The following is a 17,309-nucleotide window of genomic DNA, read 5'->3' on the forward strand; positions in this document are numbered from 1 at the left end:
TTCAAATAGATTAACGTGACCTTTCATTTTTTGTTTGAGAAGTTTAAGAAACATTACCTACCACATCTCTTTCCAGGATTTTCTTGCATCTCAAATTTGTTTTCACCATCATTAGGTAAATATGCCAGAGTTTTTATTAATTTATGATTTTTTTTTGTGTTACTCTCTGTTTTTTGCTTGTAGTGTTTTGTGTTAAAAGAATTTTTTTGTGTTACTTAGATTTACCAGTGCTGCGAACTGAAAATGATATTAAGTTAGACCACGATAGTACAAGGTTTTCACAAAAAGAGACTTTGTATCTCTGTCAGTCAACAGTTATTCGATGGATTACTCATTTTACTCAATTAGTGAAAAAGACCACTGTTACTTTTCAACAGGCTGCAATAAGCGAGTCGTAAGTTATTTTTATTGTATGTTACAAAATTTATTTGAATTGAAAAGCTAACTTACATAATTTTAAGATTATTTGTTTACTTTTAATTATGAATTTTAGCTTTGTAATACTTTTTCATTTTAATTAGAAATGCATTTTAGTTTGATTGTAATATTTTTTGTAATTAGATTTTCGTTTGTTTATATAACCATACATTAAAATATTTTTTAATTTATTAATGAAAAATAGGTGCTCAATATAGAACATGTTTAGTTTAATTACTATTATATGAAGAAATACCTTTATTTTTAAAGGAAAATTTTAATTCTTTTTTTAAATTCAATGTAAAATTTAATAGATATTATTATTTAATTAATAATTTTTAATCATAATTTTTTTTGTGTCAATCTGATGATGAAAAAAGTTATTATGATGTTAACTTTATTTAAGTAGAAAAGTATATTGCATAAGTATGGATTATAATATAAATAACAATAGAATTCAAAATTAGCTACTGTTAATGTTATGGCCTAGCTTATGAGAAGTGTAAAATTTATTAACTTGGAGATTGTTAAAATTGAGATGTCATGATGTCTTGTTTTTCTCATTTAGGAAAGAACAGAATGAAACAAACCGTCCATCTGCAACTGCAGAATCTGAAGGGAATCATCATTCTTCATCTCACAACAACAACAACCTCCTCACAACATCTTCATTTGGGATGGAAAGGGACCCCAGTAGTACATCTCTAGGAAACGATGACCTTTCCCTCCACGATTATGCGATAGTTCGCAGTACTCTTTATTCTAGTCGTGAGAACATCAACATGGTGAACGAGATATTTCGCAGGGTGAGGTCTTAACCTAGTATTGAATGCAGAAATATAAAAAACTATCTCTGCGTGATTAAATCTTTTATACTTTAAAGAAATACTAGCATCTTAACAGTAATGACTATTTAACAACAATATATTACTAATGCATCAATGTATTGCCTAGTCCTAATAAGTATACATGCTGTTATTTTTAAAAGTGGAGTAAGTCAATTCGGAAAGTGGTACAAGTCTGAAGCTTTTAAGAGTTAATGTTTGAATGAATTTAAAAATGTTGGCAAAGATTAATTAATATGAGTAATTGAGACATTATAATAAGAGAAAACATAAAATGCTACAATGATTATTAAAATTGTTAAAAAAAATTAATGCCTTTTTAGCTCTAAAAGAACTTTTTCACTTTCAGAAATAATGGCTTATGTCTTTGTTCATAATAAAAAATTATGTGTCCCAAAGAACCATAACAACTGGAGCCTGGATTTTGATTTACTAAAAATCTCTAGAAGTGCCTTTAAAAATATCAACAACAAAAAATGCCTTTAAGAACATTTTAAAATAAAAAATAAATTAGCAAATTTTTTTTTTTATTTCTATTGGTAATCAATAATTTTGTTCATAAATTTAATATAACAATCATTAATGTAGTTTTGTGCAGTGTGGATTTGTCAGGCATAACATGACCAGTGCGTTTTCCTATAAATAGGCATAATTAGAATCATTCAGGTGTTTGTAAAGGAACATTTGCAGACTTAAAAATTTTATATTATTCTTGTAAAATTGTGACATCCTTAATATTGCTGATGAATTGCAAACATAAACATGCTTGCTTTCTTGTTTCAGCAAGTTGAACAAATCTTGTCTTTTTCTACTTTCTAATTTACCTCAGTAAATTGCTCTTCAACTCCATCTTTTTTTGTTTTCAAAATAAAGTTATTTTAAACTTAGTTACTTTTTCTAAATTGGAAGTCATATTTATATGGAAACAGTAAAGCATTATATAATGTAACTCAGTTAGAATGTGTGAAAGTTGTAAAAATTAGCTAGTATTTCTAAAAATTTCCTAAAATCTCTAAAAATGTTCAAAAATTAAAAGAAAAATGCTCCCAAAAATCAAAAAATATATCCAAAAAATAGGCAAATGTTATCAAATTCCAGTTCTTAATCATAACCTTTTGTACATCCTGTGTACAATTTTTTGTGTACTTGGTGCACGTAAGTAGTATCACAGAATTTTCTTCTTGAAACGTCCGAGCAAAGCATCAGAATTGTGATTATGATGGCCTAAAATGTTATGTATCAATAAAAGAACGGGAAAAAATTTATGGTTCCACAGTAAAATTAAGCATTTATAGCAAAACCTTATTTGTATCATAATATAGTAGACTTGTGTATGTAATTCTAAAATAACTACTGGATTTATGGTCTTTCTGTTGTTCTTTTTCCATGGCAGCCTAGAATTGAGAACAATTTATTGTAACAAATTTCTGTTTATAATAGGGAAAATTTAAATTGACCCAATAATATAACTTCAAATCTGATTGTTGTTTCTTCGATCTAAAAAAATAACTTTCTTTTCAGATGGTCCATCTTTCAAATAGATTAACGTGACCATTTTTGTCCAATAAACAACCAATTTTCACAAAAGAAAGGAGAGAAAAAAAGTTTAATTGCACATTTAAGTTTAGAAAATCTTCAAAGGAAATCTTCTTGACCATGTCATGTCTTTGAAACCATTGCAAATAGACAATAAAAGTTTAAGTGCAAAAAGATTTACAACCCATTGTTTTTTGTTTGTTTGTTTTTCCTCTTTTAATTGTAATGTGAAGGTTTGACTGTAGCCTGTGAATGTATTGAAATTCTAAGTATTTTTTTATGTAGAAAGCTCTTTAGATTATTGAAAACAAAATAAAAAAAAATTTTTGCTTTTTTAATTTAAATGATAGTTAAAAGATTTGTTAGCTTTAAGCATTCAAATATTTGAATCTAGCTTTTTGCATTTTTTGGAAAAAACAATTATTTTTAAATTTTTATTTAAAGAGGAAGATTTAGACTAATAATTTTAAAAAATTGAGTTTAAAAAAATAAAAAAAACTTTTAAGAAAGATAAGTTGTAGGGTTAAAAAATTGTTTTTCTGAAAATAATAAACTTTTATTTCTGCATTTTGCTATGATTCTATCTAATTAATGTCGGCAATTCTTCCATTAAATATTATTAATTTGTATTGATGTATGTTTTAAGTTTCTTAAAATTTTATAAAATTAACCTTTTTTTTAGGCATTTTTAATGCACTTCAAGTTTTCCTCCACTATGAGAAAGGTAGTTGCTGTTTATAGAGAATGGATTCATAAAAATGTAAGTACAGCACATTTGTTTTAAAAACATATAACATATATAAACAACATCATCTAAATGGAAAGCATTTAATAATTTTAAATTTTCCTTTACAATTTCTTTTCACTTATTCATACTTTTTTTAAAGAAATATATCAAGTTTTCTTCTATTGCAAAAAGATTAAAGGGCTGCCATTGGCAACTTAAGTGACTATTTTGAAAAAAAAAGTTACTAATCTATGGTTACTAATTTCACCAAAATATAGGCAAAAATGACTAGGTTCAGTTGGGGTAAAGTGGGTATAAAATCAAGCTTTTTTTAAAGAAGGCTCTAAAACCAACCCATTAAATATACTTTTTGGTATACTTGAAATGTAAATGAGAGCCTTTAATATAAACCTTTTACTCTAAAGTTTTTCAAATTCAAACTTGTAAAAGTGTTATCAGTAATCAAAACACAGCATTTCTTCTTCTCAGCTTAAAAAAATGTCTTAAAACTTATAAAATCGAGCAATTATTAACTTCAACCTATAGACCGGAAAATAACGGAAAAATTGAACTATTAGGGAAAATTATTGTAACACATTTGATTTATAAAATTAATGATACATCTGAGTGTGAAGTAAAATTATATTTCTGAAGAATATAATTTTATTTCACACTCTGTAACTAAATTTCCACCATCTTATTTTATGTTTGTTAATGTCCCATTTATACTTCCTTTATCAAGAGAAATTTATCCATCTGTGCAAAAGCTAGAAAAATAAGTGTTAACAGAACAATAATTCTGAAAATTTTAAGTACCCTAATACTAGAAAACTTAACCCAAATATTAATTATTAGATCAATAAAAATAATATTCATATTAAAGAAACAACTAAAATAATTCATGTATCAAGTATGAAATGGTAGTACCCACCATATAAATTAAAATTATCTCATGAATAATAATGAATGTTATCATTTAAATATTAATGTTGTTTAATAACATTAATACTAGAATTAAAAAACTAAAAAAAATTCTGAGTATGACCTATCATAACATGGTTAATCCCCTTTGGTTGTCTTCTTTTTCTGAAAGATCCCACCTTTCAGTTTCTGACAAGTTAAGTGTTTGCCCTTATCTGACACTGATATGTAGTATAAAATACATTTTTTCTTTCTCTGTGGTCAACACCATAAACATATAACATGTTTATAATATGTCTGGTCTTTGAAACTAGAATCTTCCAGCACACAATTGTTGAGATTCAAGACTGTTTTTTTCTTTTTGTTGATAACAGCATTACAGATTTTGTTGATTAAAGACCTTTGTGCCATTTTTTTTTTTAATTAAGTAAATGATACTTAAGTTCTGAACTTTAGAATAAACAATGCAGAAAAATGTAGAGTTTATAATTATTTAGCACCTAAATTCATTATTGGTATTTGTTTCTGAAAAAAACTGCAAGTGTTCATTATTATTTTTTCAGAGCAATGAAAAACCAATTTTTTTAGAAGAACCTGTTTTAACACTTGAATCAAAAGAAGACAAAGTGGATGGTCCTTTTTTATCAAAAGTTAGTTTATATTTTCTTTCAATTGTTTGCAACTACCATATCTCCTTGCAATTTATTTAAAGATTAATTAATATTTAGTTATTAGTAATTTCATTAGTTTTTTTTTTATGGTATGTATAAGTTTAACGTGTCTTGTTATTTTGCTCAAACAACTTATCTTATATTTGCTGCATTAAATTTTTTTTGCATAAATTATTGAATTAAAAATTTCTAGTTAATATTGATATACAGTAGGGAACCGATTATCCGGAACGATCGGGACCATCGATATTCCGGATAACTGATTTTTCCGGTTTTCTGAATCGCTACAAAAAGCCGTTTTTTTTCATAGTTAAACCCAACTAAAAAAAAAAAAAAATTGGAAATAATCTTAAAAATAAGAAAAAACGATGAAGTAATACACTAATGATTATTTCCAAAATGATGGTAAGGTAAACCACGTTAAAAAAAGAAAGAAAAATCGTAAAATCTTACGATGAAAAAAAAATTTTTTATNTTTTCTGTATTCTTACGCCTCATCAAATTTATTTATTACTCAAAGCAAATCGTTTAATCTTTCCTTATATGGAAGTGAAAGATCTTAAAATAACTTCTCTTTTGAAGTATAAATCTAATTATTATTCATTGGCATGTTTTTAGCCTTGAAGTCCCAAAATAGAATTTCTACCCTTATCCTTTACTAAAGATATTTTATGAAAAGGAATGAAGTTTTAATGCTTTTATTAATACAAAAGTATTTAATTTTTGTATTACATATATATATATATATATATATGTTTAAAAAGCAGAACCAATGACTTCTATTTTTTCTTGACTAGGAAGCAGGAGGGGAAGAGTATCCATCAGAGCTTTCAGGCATGCGCCTGAGAAAAGATTCCTACATAAAAGCAATACACAGTGATAACAATCATTTGAGAGCTGGTCTCCAAAATATGCTCATAGTCTTCCTGACAAATGCAGCAAATGTATTTTTATTAGATTTATCTCACGATAGCTTGCATTTCTTGGAAGAACAGGTAACTATTTTTTATTTCTATTGAAATATTCAATTTTGAAGTTTATTTTGAAATCCTGCGGTTAATTTCTGTTTAGCTTTTAATAGTAATTTTGTGCTATTTCTCACCAACAATGTCATGGGCCTTGGGAAGATTGCTTACCACCTATACAATCTTGCAAAATACCTTTGTCGGAAGGGGAAAAACATAATATATTGGCCTTGCTTTAATTTTTTTATAACCGTCTGTAAGCGGCCAACCTAATTTTGGGCTTACAAATACTAATATTCAACTCTGTAGCCTTGTAATTTTTAGCCCAATCCAGAAGGCAAAGCAAGTCCTGGATCAAGTATTGGGAGAAATTTTCCTTCGTGTAGGAGTTTTTGATCGACTTAACCCACATTTGAGTTACATGGAGATTAAAAACACATAAACCTCCCATGATTATCCTGACGCTAGGCCACTCTAACTCATGATCTGTCTAGCACTGAGGATATTTTACATCGGTACTGTGTTCAGTGCTAGCCGTACGTGGAATTCGTATCGACCTGTCATTCCTGATATTCGAACCCAGTTCACCTCATTGGAAGGGGAATGCTCTATCCCCTGAGCTGCCATTTCAATGAATCCCATCACATGTTGGTATAGATGGTAAAGAGAAAGCCGACTCTTTAGCAAAGGTTGGTGCACAGGAAGAACAGCTAACTGTTCCACTCTCTACAAGTTCTTTAAAGTAGCACATTTGCTCTAAAATTAATACAGCACACAGAACAGATCCAAGAGAGTTGGAAAGACTATAGTCATATATATCTCGTATGGAATCCATTGCTAATTTCAGACTTAAAGCAGGTCATGATTGTTTAGCAGAACATCTGAACGGCATTGGTTTCCTTCCAGTAAATAAATGTCAAATCTGCAGAGCAGGTAAAATGAACCCTGAACACTTACTATCATGCCTAGAACTCTATAAAGATCTCAAAGAAATGGCTATATTCTCATGTTATATTGGAATGCTGGAAGCATAATAAGTTCTCCGTAAGACTTTTGGGACCTGCATTTGGGTGACACTTTTTATTGAAGTTCATTTTAATTTTGTTATCATTATTCATATTCACTGTTACTGTTTATTTTTCACGATTTTTAATTGTTGTGTATTGTTATTGATCACGTATTGATACAGGGTGCGTTCTGAAAGTAATGCGTATGATTTTATTGTGATGCTACTATCAATTTCAGCGCACTCAGATTGGTCTAAAAATGTGGTGGGGGATTTGTCCTTCCAAATACGCCTGGTCTCAGGTCGCTCCGAGTAGTAGGAGCGGTAGGACGTGTCTTTGCGCAAAGTCTTTTTTTCGATTGAGTCACAGCGTGATCGAGTGTTCGCTGGAAAGCTATAAAGTTTTGTTTGGGAAGAATTCGACAGAAACTCATCACGTGCTTCATGACGCCTTCAAGGTGAAATGCATTTCGAGATCTCAGTGTGGAAGGTGGCACAAGGCCTTCAAGGAGGGTCGGGAGAAGGTCACCGACGCCCAACAGCAGCCCGAACAGATGAAAACGTTCAGCGTAAAGTTTTGAAGTCAGGCCGTCGGTTAAGCATTCAGGCAATCACCAACACCCTGAACTTGTTAAAATGTGTGATACATGGGATTGTGACGGAGGATTTGCAAATGAGAAAGATTTGTGCAAAGCTTATGCAGAAGGTGTTGACGGAGGAGCAAAAACTACCTGACCCAAAGTGAGACCCCCTTGGTGCCCCAGCCTCCCTATTGCCCTGACTTGGCACCGTGTGACTTTTTTTTGTTCCTTCGACTGAAAAGAGAGCTGAAAGGAAGGCACTGGGAGTCGGTGGAGAACATCCAAGCTCATGTTACAAGGCTCCTGAGAGGCATTCCTGTTGAGGAGCTCCTGGGTGCCTTCCAGGCGTGGCAGAATCATCTTCGCAAGTGTATTGGTGCACAAGGGAACTATTTTGAAGAATTTTAACCATTTGTACCCATAGGATCAATAAATCTATTTTTCCCAGAAAATGCGCATGATATTCTCGCTTTTTGTACATGTTGTCTATATTAAGTGGATTGACTTCCAATAAAGCTGTATGTTAAAAAATCTATATATATTGTTATCTATTTAATAACGAATTAAATTGAATTAATATTTGATCTTTTAGGTGGATATGTGTAAACGTGTGTTAAATATATATCGATATATGGTTATGAATATTCAGATGGAAAGAAGAGTATGGTATGATTTTTCCCTGAAGATTTTCTATTTGAAGAATTTTTTAGTTTTTCTTTTTTAATGTTTAGTTTTTGTTATGTAGGCAACAGTTGTTGTTAGTTTTGCTTCAAATAACTTCATTAGTTCTTAAAGAAGTGCCTCCTGTTAGAAAGGAAGATGTACTGGGTGGTCGATTAGCTCCTGCTTTGTTTCAGGTAAATTAAGTATTATTTGAAAAACTTTGTAGTTTTAAATTTTTAGCGTTTGATTTATTTAAGCATTTTAATTATTTTTCTTTATGTATGAGCACTCTCATTTGAAGTTTTTTTAAAACACTTCTGCAGATTTCCAGGGTTTTTGACGAGAACAAGTTTTTCATAGGGTCAATAAATTGTTGTTAAACCCCTCAACTTAATTGTCTTGGGCTCTTAAGGAGCTTACAACTATTTGATAAATTATGTTTAGTAAGATATTAATTATTCACTATATTTGTTTCTTAAATTTTTTTTAAAAAATGAATATCAGTCATGTCACATTTTTTTCAGCTTAAATTTTATTTTTCAAATTTTGATTGTAATTAAAAATTCTGCTATTTAAATTAAAATCCCTATTTTCCTCGACTAACTGAGTGTTAAAGAGAAGGAAAAAAAGGATGTTTGTTGTTGGTATATTGCTCTTAAGTATACAGAATGTGTACCTAAATTATTGCCAGATTTTTGTTTTGGAAGACTCTCTACAAGCTAGAATAATTTGGTTGAATTGATGAGTGGTTAAATTTTAGAAATTTTTTCTCTCAGAAGAAAGTTATGATAATGTCCAACTTACAGAAAAATCCAAATTAGTTTTTTTTTTTTTAAATATTTTTTAAACAATTTTATATTAATTTAAAAATATATATATACTGACTTCACTTTTTTTAAAATCAATAACAGGCATAAAACGGAACATAATAATAAAAAAATATTTCTGACTCGCCTTGCCTGAATTGAGAATTTTCAGTGGATTTAAGTTGTTGTTGATTAACTGGATCTAAAACATTTGCTTGCATTTGTGTGTAAAATGAAATATGATTTGCAAATAGTATTGAATGCGCACAAAAAAATATCTGAATGACACACTTTTTCTTAATGTTGCAAATTAGCATGTTGAAATACTAAAATTACTCTTGTTACTTCTAACATGTATCAAATTTTAAAAAAATTGTTTTTTTCAGACTTTGATTGTAACTTGGATCAAAGCAAATCTAAATGTTGTCATATCAACAAGCCTTTGGGATAAGTTTCTCTCTGTCTTATCGTCTCTGACTCTTTGGGAAGAATTGATCAAAGAGTGGGCTGTAAGTTTCTTTTCTTTCTCTTTTTTATATTTTATTGTTAAAAAACTAGTTTTTCTGTATGACTTATAGTACCTGCTGTTAGTACATTTGTTCTGGGAGCATTTGATGGTATAAGGCATCTGATTTTATAAATTGCTATATAAAAGGTTTCTAAATTAAACTTTATAAAAGCATTAAATTTAGATTCATTGCTATGTTTTTATTTTATTATAGCTGCTTTATTTTCATTTGAATTTACTACAAGGTCTTAAAATATTAGCTTATTGCCGTTTGATGCACTGTTAGTAGCAATGTTTATGTGTCAGTTACTTAAAGCTAATATTAAGTTTAAAAAAAGCAAGTAGGTTAATTTTTATAAGGATCATTATTCAGTTTTTGTGTATGGTACATTTCATAGTCAAGTTATCATATAATTGTATTTTTTCACTAAGAAAAAATACTATACAAATAATTTTTTTTCTAATAATTTTACTGCACCCTTTTCGGTATGTGAACTAAAATGTGGAATTAAGAAATCAACTCCGAATTAAAATGCTGAACCAGATGGCATTTTGCTAAATTTCTGGTTCATCTCGGAATTAAATCCAAATGTACTTTACTAAGACTTATTAATCTCACTTGGACTTCAGTTATCCATAGTGTCAGGTTTCCATCCAAATGAAAAAAAAGTCTTGCTTTGGTATGAGCTTGAAAAGTATGAATATAAGTCAAGCACTATGGATTGTAGATTTACCCATAAGATGTGAAATTTATTTGTTGTGAAAAGTATAGTAAATGATGTTGAGCTTGAAATAAAAGTTTAGTTTAAACAATTTTAGAAAGCAATTTTATTCAGCATTTACAGTTCGAAATGTAAAAAATAAACTTATATTTCCCTTTATCATATTTTGAATGTAAGAAAGAAATTGTCTAGAAAATGAATAATGCCTTTTATTGCTTAAAATTCTTTTATAAATTTATTAAATTCCTATAAATAATTATTATTTTTAGTTTTTTCTCTATTAAAGTTTTAAGGCAAATGTTAAACACAAAAACAATGGCAAAAAACTGCTGTTAGTAGCAAAAATTTTGATTTTTAAGATATTTATTTTTGTGAATATAACCTTCATTATATCCTTTTGCAGAAAACAATGGAAACTTTGACCAGAGTTTTAGCCAAACAAGTGTATTCTCTAGATTTAAATGACTTGCCTCTGGATAGATTAAGTGAGCAAAAAATGAAGAAAAACAGAGGTATGCGGAAAACTGTTATCGGAAACCTGGATGAAAAATTCGAAAAATGCAAATCGCAAAGCACTTCTGTTGTAAGAGCTGGAAATATTTATGATGATGCATCTTTACAAGGAACTGGTAATATTAAGTTATACAATTTATAATCTATGGAATGTATAAACAAACAATTGTTTATTGTCTCATTATTATATGGATAAACAACTCTGTCTTCTGCTATGGTTATTGCCAATGCTCATCGTATTTGTATTTAACAAATTATTTTTAATGTATTTTTCACCACAAGCAAAGACTTTTTTAAACCACACCTCATGGTGATAATTTGTGTATTAAGCAATAATCCTTGAGGAGCTAAAAGACAATAAGAAAAAAATTAGACTAGCACAATTAATTAAATCTTAAAATTATAATCAATTAAAAAAATAGCTCACTACAAAGTTATGCTGAAATTAACATTCACATATCTGATTTCTATCGGAAAACTCAAAATATCATCATCAATGAAATGGTACTTGTGGTCTTTAATAAATTAAAAAATAACGCAAAATTGTCTGTAATAACATAGTGGTTGGAAGTTTTTGGACTTTATAGATTAGATTTATTAACTTAAACATAAATAGCACACTTATCACATGCACATCTTTTAAATAATTTGTGTCCTTCATTTATCTAAATAGCCATTTCAGTGGTATAAAATGAAAAGATTTGTAAAACCGAATTCAAAAAGACAGCAAAAACTATAACTCCTGAACAAACTTGATTTTTCTATTAGCTGATGTAAATAATATTGTTTGACCTGAAATGTTCTGTACATCCAATGATTTGCCCAGAACATTAGATTTTCTATGACATATTTGTTCTGATATATACTATCAGAAGTGTCTAATTAGTGAGCAGCAAGTCCTACAATTTCCTACCAATTTGGCAGGGTGACACAAAACAGAGTGTAAGGTTGTAAATAGTAACTTCTCGGACAATGGGCAATGCACGAAGCAGCCTGGAGGCAATCCACATGCTTCATCTAATTCATTTAGATAAAATAAATTTTACCATTATAAACTGATTTATTTAATGGCTTGACCAAAAAAAAAAATACTGCAGTACAAAATCCTACATCTGGATGTCTATTTTCCAGTGATGTTTATTTTGTGTGCAATTTTTTAACAATCATTTTTCAAAAAGAAAACACTATTTTTTATAATGTTCATAAATCCATATCCATATGTAAAAAAATTTTTTTTATAATTTTCTGGCACAAAGAAAGCATTGTCCATTAGCCCTGTTGAAAACTGCAAGCTGTACATCTTTATTTGATAATAATCCTTTCCAGTAATAATCCGTGCTGTGTTTTGGGGATAAGACTTGCGTCTAATCCCCAAAAGTGCTGCAGGCAGTAATCTTATGCAGGTTGGATAAAGATGTGTATTATTACATACCTCTCGTTAAGATTTTAAATGTTAACAATTTTCTTTTGCAGTGAGGACTGATGCTGCCCCTGTCATGAGGGCACGGTCTGGCAGTGGGAGTGGTGAACATATGCATAAACATCATTCTGGAAATATGCGGAGGAGCAACAGTGATACGAATCTATTAAGGAAAAGTATGTTTCAATTTCCATGCTTTTCTTTTAAATTGGATAGTAATATATCGTCTGTTGTAACTTATTTAATGGAAAAAGTTCTATACTGAGATTTGAATTTGTTAGAATTCTAACCTTTTTGTTTCTTTAAGCAATATAGAATAAAAATTATAGTTAAAGTTTTAATAACTTACTATTTTAAGAATATTTTTGTTTAGAAAAAATAATAAATTTGATTATTTATAATTACCTTAGTCCTGAAATAAAAGTTGATTTTTATTTACAAAGTACATTGTCATAGAAATATGGCAAGTAATATGGTATAGAAATATGGTTAAACAAACTGGTCATAGGTTAGATATTTTAAAATTATGCTCGAAATTTTTTTAAGTATTTTTAACATTATTATAATAATAAAGCACTAAAAAAGTTATTGGTATGGTTTAGCTTTATAAAAAATGGATTCATAGTCGTAAAATTACAGTTGGGCAACTAATAAAAATAATGTTTTACCAGATTATATCTAACTTTTTTCTGTTATCTATTTTATTTTTTACGGGGGCTTATTTTAAAAACTCGTTTTAGATCATTCGCATCGTTTGAAGGATTTTTCTGCAATCGATGTTTCTAGTCAAAAGCAAGTTTTTGTTACAGGTTAGTTTATTATTTTTAATTTTAGTTTATTATTTGTCATTTGATCTACTATTCCCTGGTGGATGTTTAAATCAAGATGTAAGTACTAACAACTATTAAAATATCACGTATAAGAGCTTAATTCACTCTAATAGCAGAAAAATGCCAAATATCTTTCAAAAGAATATGAGCGAAGTTTAATGGAAAATATGTTTGTTTAAAAACAAAAATTTGTAAATCGATATAATCATAGAAATTGAGATACAGAAAGGTATTTAAAAAAATGCAATTTAACAAGCTTCAATGTGGACTTAAGTACTCTTGTACCATAGAGGAATGCCATGGCCCGGTGCATCATCCAATAAGTAGTTAAATAAAAACTTTATCAAACTTGCATTGTTGATTACTTCATCCGTGTTAGTAGTAAGTGGAAAAAACACAGAAAATTTTTTTTTTGTTTATTTACCTTATAGTTAATATATATTATTTGAAATTTAAATAAATGAAAAGAAATCCCAAAGGTGCCAAAACAAAAATCACCTTGTATCTTATATATATGTTACTTATCTAATGTTAGTAATCTTGAATCAATAAATTTTTATTAACTTTAAAATTACTTATTTTGCATGATTTTCCAGAAACACCTCTACTGTATGATCTTGTAAGAATTTTGTACTCAGTATATGTTTTGTTCATAAATATCTTTGTGTTCTTTGGTTTTCTAAGGTTATTTTTTTACAATTTCCTCAGGTGCTTCTCCAATGGCTGATGATGAATTCTCTAAAGGCATTCATTCTTTTGATGAAGCAAAGGATTTCAAAAAAATAAGTTATAAACACAAAAGTAAATCACTGGACTTTTTGGCACATCGAGGTATAAACTTTAATTATCTTGATATCCTTTTAAAACCTGTGATATTACCTTACCTGCCTGCTTATATGGTTTGGTCGTGCTATGTACAGCATTTTACCCAATTGTACGGTCGTAAAGTACAGCACGAAAAACATACAGTTTTTTGTGTATTTCTTTCTCAAATAAAATCTAAGTATTTTTCTTTCTATTGTAATGTAAACCAAATATTAGCTAAAAGTCTAACTAAATGGTACAGTACAGAACCCATTATCCGGAAACCAGAAAACCGGAAGAAAATTCAATAAATTTTCCCTCCATTTTTTTTAAAAAAAATTTTTTTCCTCATCAGATTTTAGGATTTTCCTTTCTTTTTTTAAAGATGTTTACCTTACCATCATTTTGGAAATAATCATTAGTGTATTACTTCATCGTTTTTTCTTCTTTTTAAGATTATTTCCAAATATTTTATTTTTTTTTTAGTTGGGTTTAACAATAAATAAATAAAAAACGGCTTTTTGTAGCGATTCAGAAAACCGGAAAAATCAGTTATCTTGAATAGCGAAGGTCCTGATCGTTCCGGATAATCGGATCCCTACCAGTACAGAACCCGTTATCCAGGAAACCGGGACGAAATTCAATACATTTTCCTCCCTTTTTTTTTTTTTTTTTAAATTTTTTTCCTCATAAGATTTTAGGATTTTTCATTCTTTTTTTAAAGATGTTTACCTTACCATTTTGAAAATAATCATTAGTGTATTACTTCATCGTTTTTTCTTCTTTTTAATATTATTTCCAAATATTTATTTTTCTTTAGTTGGTTTTAACAATTAAAAAAAAACTGCTTTTTGTAACGATTCAGAAATCCGGAAAAATCAGTTATCCGGAATATTGATGGTCCCGATCGTTCCAGATAATCGGTTCCCTACTGTATAATCTTAAATTTTATGGGCTGATGGCTAAACGAATGAATCAAATTTCAGTCTATACACTAGCTAAAGTTGGCCATATGCGTGAACTTTAGTAGTAAGTTCTACTTGTTACAATGTTTGAAGCTTAATGCTAAATTCTAGAGAGCAATATTTGCAATTGCGCTTACTGCATGGCAACTAAATAAAATAAAGTGGCCACCAAAAAAATTACCATCATTCACTACTCACTTTCCACCATCTCTTGTTGTCATTTGATACCCCATCCTCACCATTCCTTGGTTTCTGGAAATATGTCTACGTAATGCACATAAAAATGATTATTTTTACTAATTCCAGTTCATTTTTTAATTAAATGTTTTACAGGCTGCATGGTAATGGATTTCTTATTAGGATTCTTTAAATAAACTAAACATAAGCACAATAAAATTCAATCCTAACTTTTTTTTTCAATCTCTTTAAATTATAAGATTTTATTTCTTTATAATGATCTGATATGTTTTCTAGTGACTTTTTTTTGTTGCCCCTCTTTGATTGACAGTTTGTTTCAACATCTTTTCTGATGTGACAAACTTATTGAAGCCATAAATTAGAATTAATTATTGGTGAAAAGAAACTCTCTAAAGAGTAGGCTGATGTTTGATTTTGTTCCCTTGCTGAAAGATGGATTGGAAATAAAAGGCTGGTGTAATGTTACGTCTTCTGGCGCCCCTTGACCAAATCACAATGGAGCGGGAAGGGGAAAGACAAAAATAGTATTGCAAAAAAAAAAAAAAAAAACTACGGCAATGATTGAATGATGAGATTCATTTGAGAAAATCGAAAAAGAAAATAACATTAAAAAACAATGAAAAAGTATAGAAATAAAAACAGCAGTTGCAGAAATTCTCATCTTAATATTTTATGTTTAATTAAGAGGCTTAATATTTCAGAATTATTATATTTCATTCTGATACAGAAGTTTAAAATTGATTATGAAAAAGGCTTGTTTAAAATCGAATCTATCATATATTCTTTTTCTTTTTTTTAATAATTACTTTTTCTTGAAAGATATTTTACAATAATAACAGATATAATATTTTTTTATAATAATATCTTATAATATTAATAATATTTCTTTAAACTAAGAAAAATATTTTTTATAACAATTTTAAGCAAAGCAAAAACATTATTAAGGTACTTTTAATGCAAAAGTGGCCACCAGATAAATTTCCTAGTCTTGCTCTCTTTACTAAGTTCTTTAAAATATTTCTTTTAAATATTACTTGGCTTTTATTTGTAGTATTGTATTTGTAATGATCAACTTAAAAAAATGAGATTTCTGCCGTTTTAAAAGCTGTGAGTCCACATATTTTTATAGACAGTCTTTGCCCTTTGATACCCTTTGCTAAGAAAGAGACTGATCGTCTACCAATTTCCAATTTCAGTTAGTGATGTTTGAATTGATGTTGTTGTTTTTTTTAATTATTTAGTGAAAAATCTGAATTAGAATTAGTACACAGTGGCTTTCTTTAAAATGATTAAAGAGGGTCTTGGCTCAGTAGGATACCCTTTCCAGTTTTTAAGAATTAAATAAATCAGATAATATATTTTTTGTGTGCTTATAGTAACCTGAAAAATACTTTTAAAACTGATAAATGTTTTATTTTTCGAAGGTTTTATCAATTAAATTTGAAAGTGAATTTGATTTATTTTATCAATTAAATTTGAAATTCCTTTTTTTTAAATGTCTAAAAAGGTTATAAATGATTTACTTTTATAACGCTTCATTGAGTATCAAAGCGTAGGTTCAGAATTGTAAAACTAAGCAGATTACAATGTCTGTACTGCTTTTAAACTTTTTGAAAGCTGTCAGTTTGTGCAAGCTGTTGGCGATTTCAATTACCCTTTTTCTTTGCATAGATTTATTCAAAAGTATTTTTTTTTATTTTGAATCTAGCTGAATCACCTTGTTTCTCAGAATCATCTGAGTGCCATAGTCGATCTCCTTCTCCAACGCCATCTAGTGGCTTGGAAAATACTAGCATTAAGGATTCTCCTATGCAGATTGACACTGTTGCTTCAAGTGCTGACAACTCTTGCAATAATTCTGGTATGTATTAATTAATTTATTTAGTCAGATTTTGTAAGTTTAAAGTTACACCACGTTAATTTGAATTTAGTAACGCTTAATTGAATGAGACGCTGTGATTACTTTTCTATAAATTTAATGACAATAAGTGTGCCTTTGCTAGAAATTAAATTGAAAAGGGTATATTCGAAATCTTTATAGTCTTCACTTCTTAAGTAAGAAGTAACTCAATTTAATCAGCGATGACTCAGGGGATTGATCGTCCAGTGAGGCGAACCAGGTTTGAATCCCAGTCGATACAAATTCCGCATCCGGCTTGCACCAACCACAGTGCTGACATGAAATATCCTCAGTGGTAGACGAATCATGGG

General features: G+C 29.0%; 1 protein-coding gene across 1 annotated transcript in view; it reads left to right on the forward strand.

Moving 5' to 3' along the window:
- The window catches only part of LOC107446352 (ral GTPase-activating protein subunit alpha-1), a gene marked incomplete in the record, with an annotated part of 61,415 nt that overhangs the window by 7,509 nt on the left and 36,597 nt on the right, over positions 1 to 17,309 (forward strand). Inside the window, 14 exon segments of the mRNA XM_043048658.2 lie at positions 21 to 115; positions 220 to 394; positions 986 to 1,223; positions 3,481 to 3,558; positions 5,010 to 5,096; positions 5,915 to 6,112; positions 8,262 to 8,335; positions 8,415 to 8,526; positions 9,525 to 9,647; positions 10,772 to 10,997; positions 12,355 to 12,477; positions 13,042 to 13,110; positions 13,840 to 13,962; positions 16,807 to 16,959. Coding sequence (XP_042904592.1) covers positions 21 to 115; positions 220 to 394; positions 986 to 1,223; positions 3,481 to 3,558; positions 5,010 to 5,096; positions 5,915 to 6,112; positions 8,262 to 8,335; positions 8,415 to 8,526; positions 9,525 to 9,647; positions 10,772 to 10,997; positions 12,355 to 12,477; positions 13,042 to 13,110; positions 13,840 to 13,962; positions 16,807 to 16,959 — 1,874 coding nt within the window.

This window comes from Parasteatoda tepidariorum, chromosome 1 (genome assembly GCF_043381705.1).
Source record: "Parasteatoda tepidariorum isolate YZ-2023 chromosome 1, CAS_Ptep_4.0, whole genome shotgun sequence".
NCBI classification, from domain to species: Eukaryota; Metazoa; Arthropoda; class Arachnida; order Araneae; family Theridiidae; genus Parasteatoda; species Parasteatoda tepidariorum.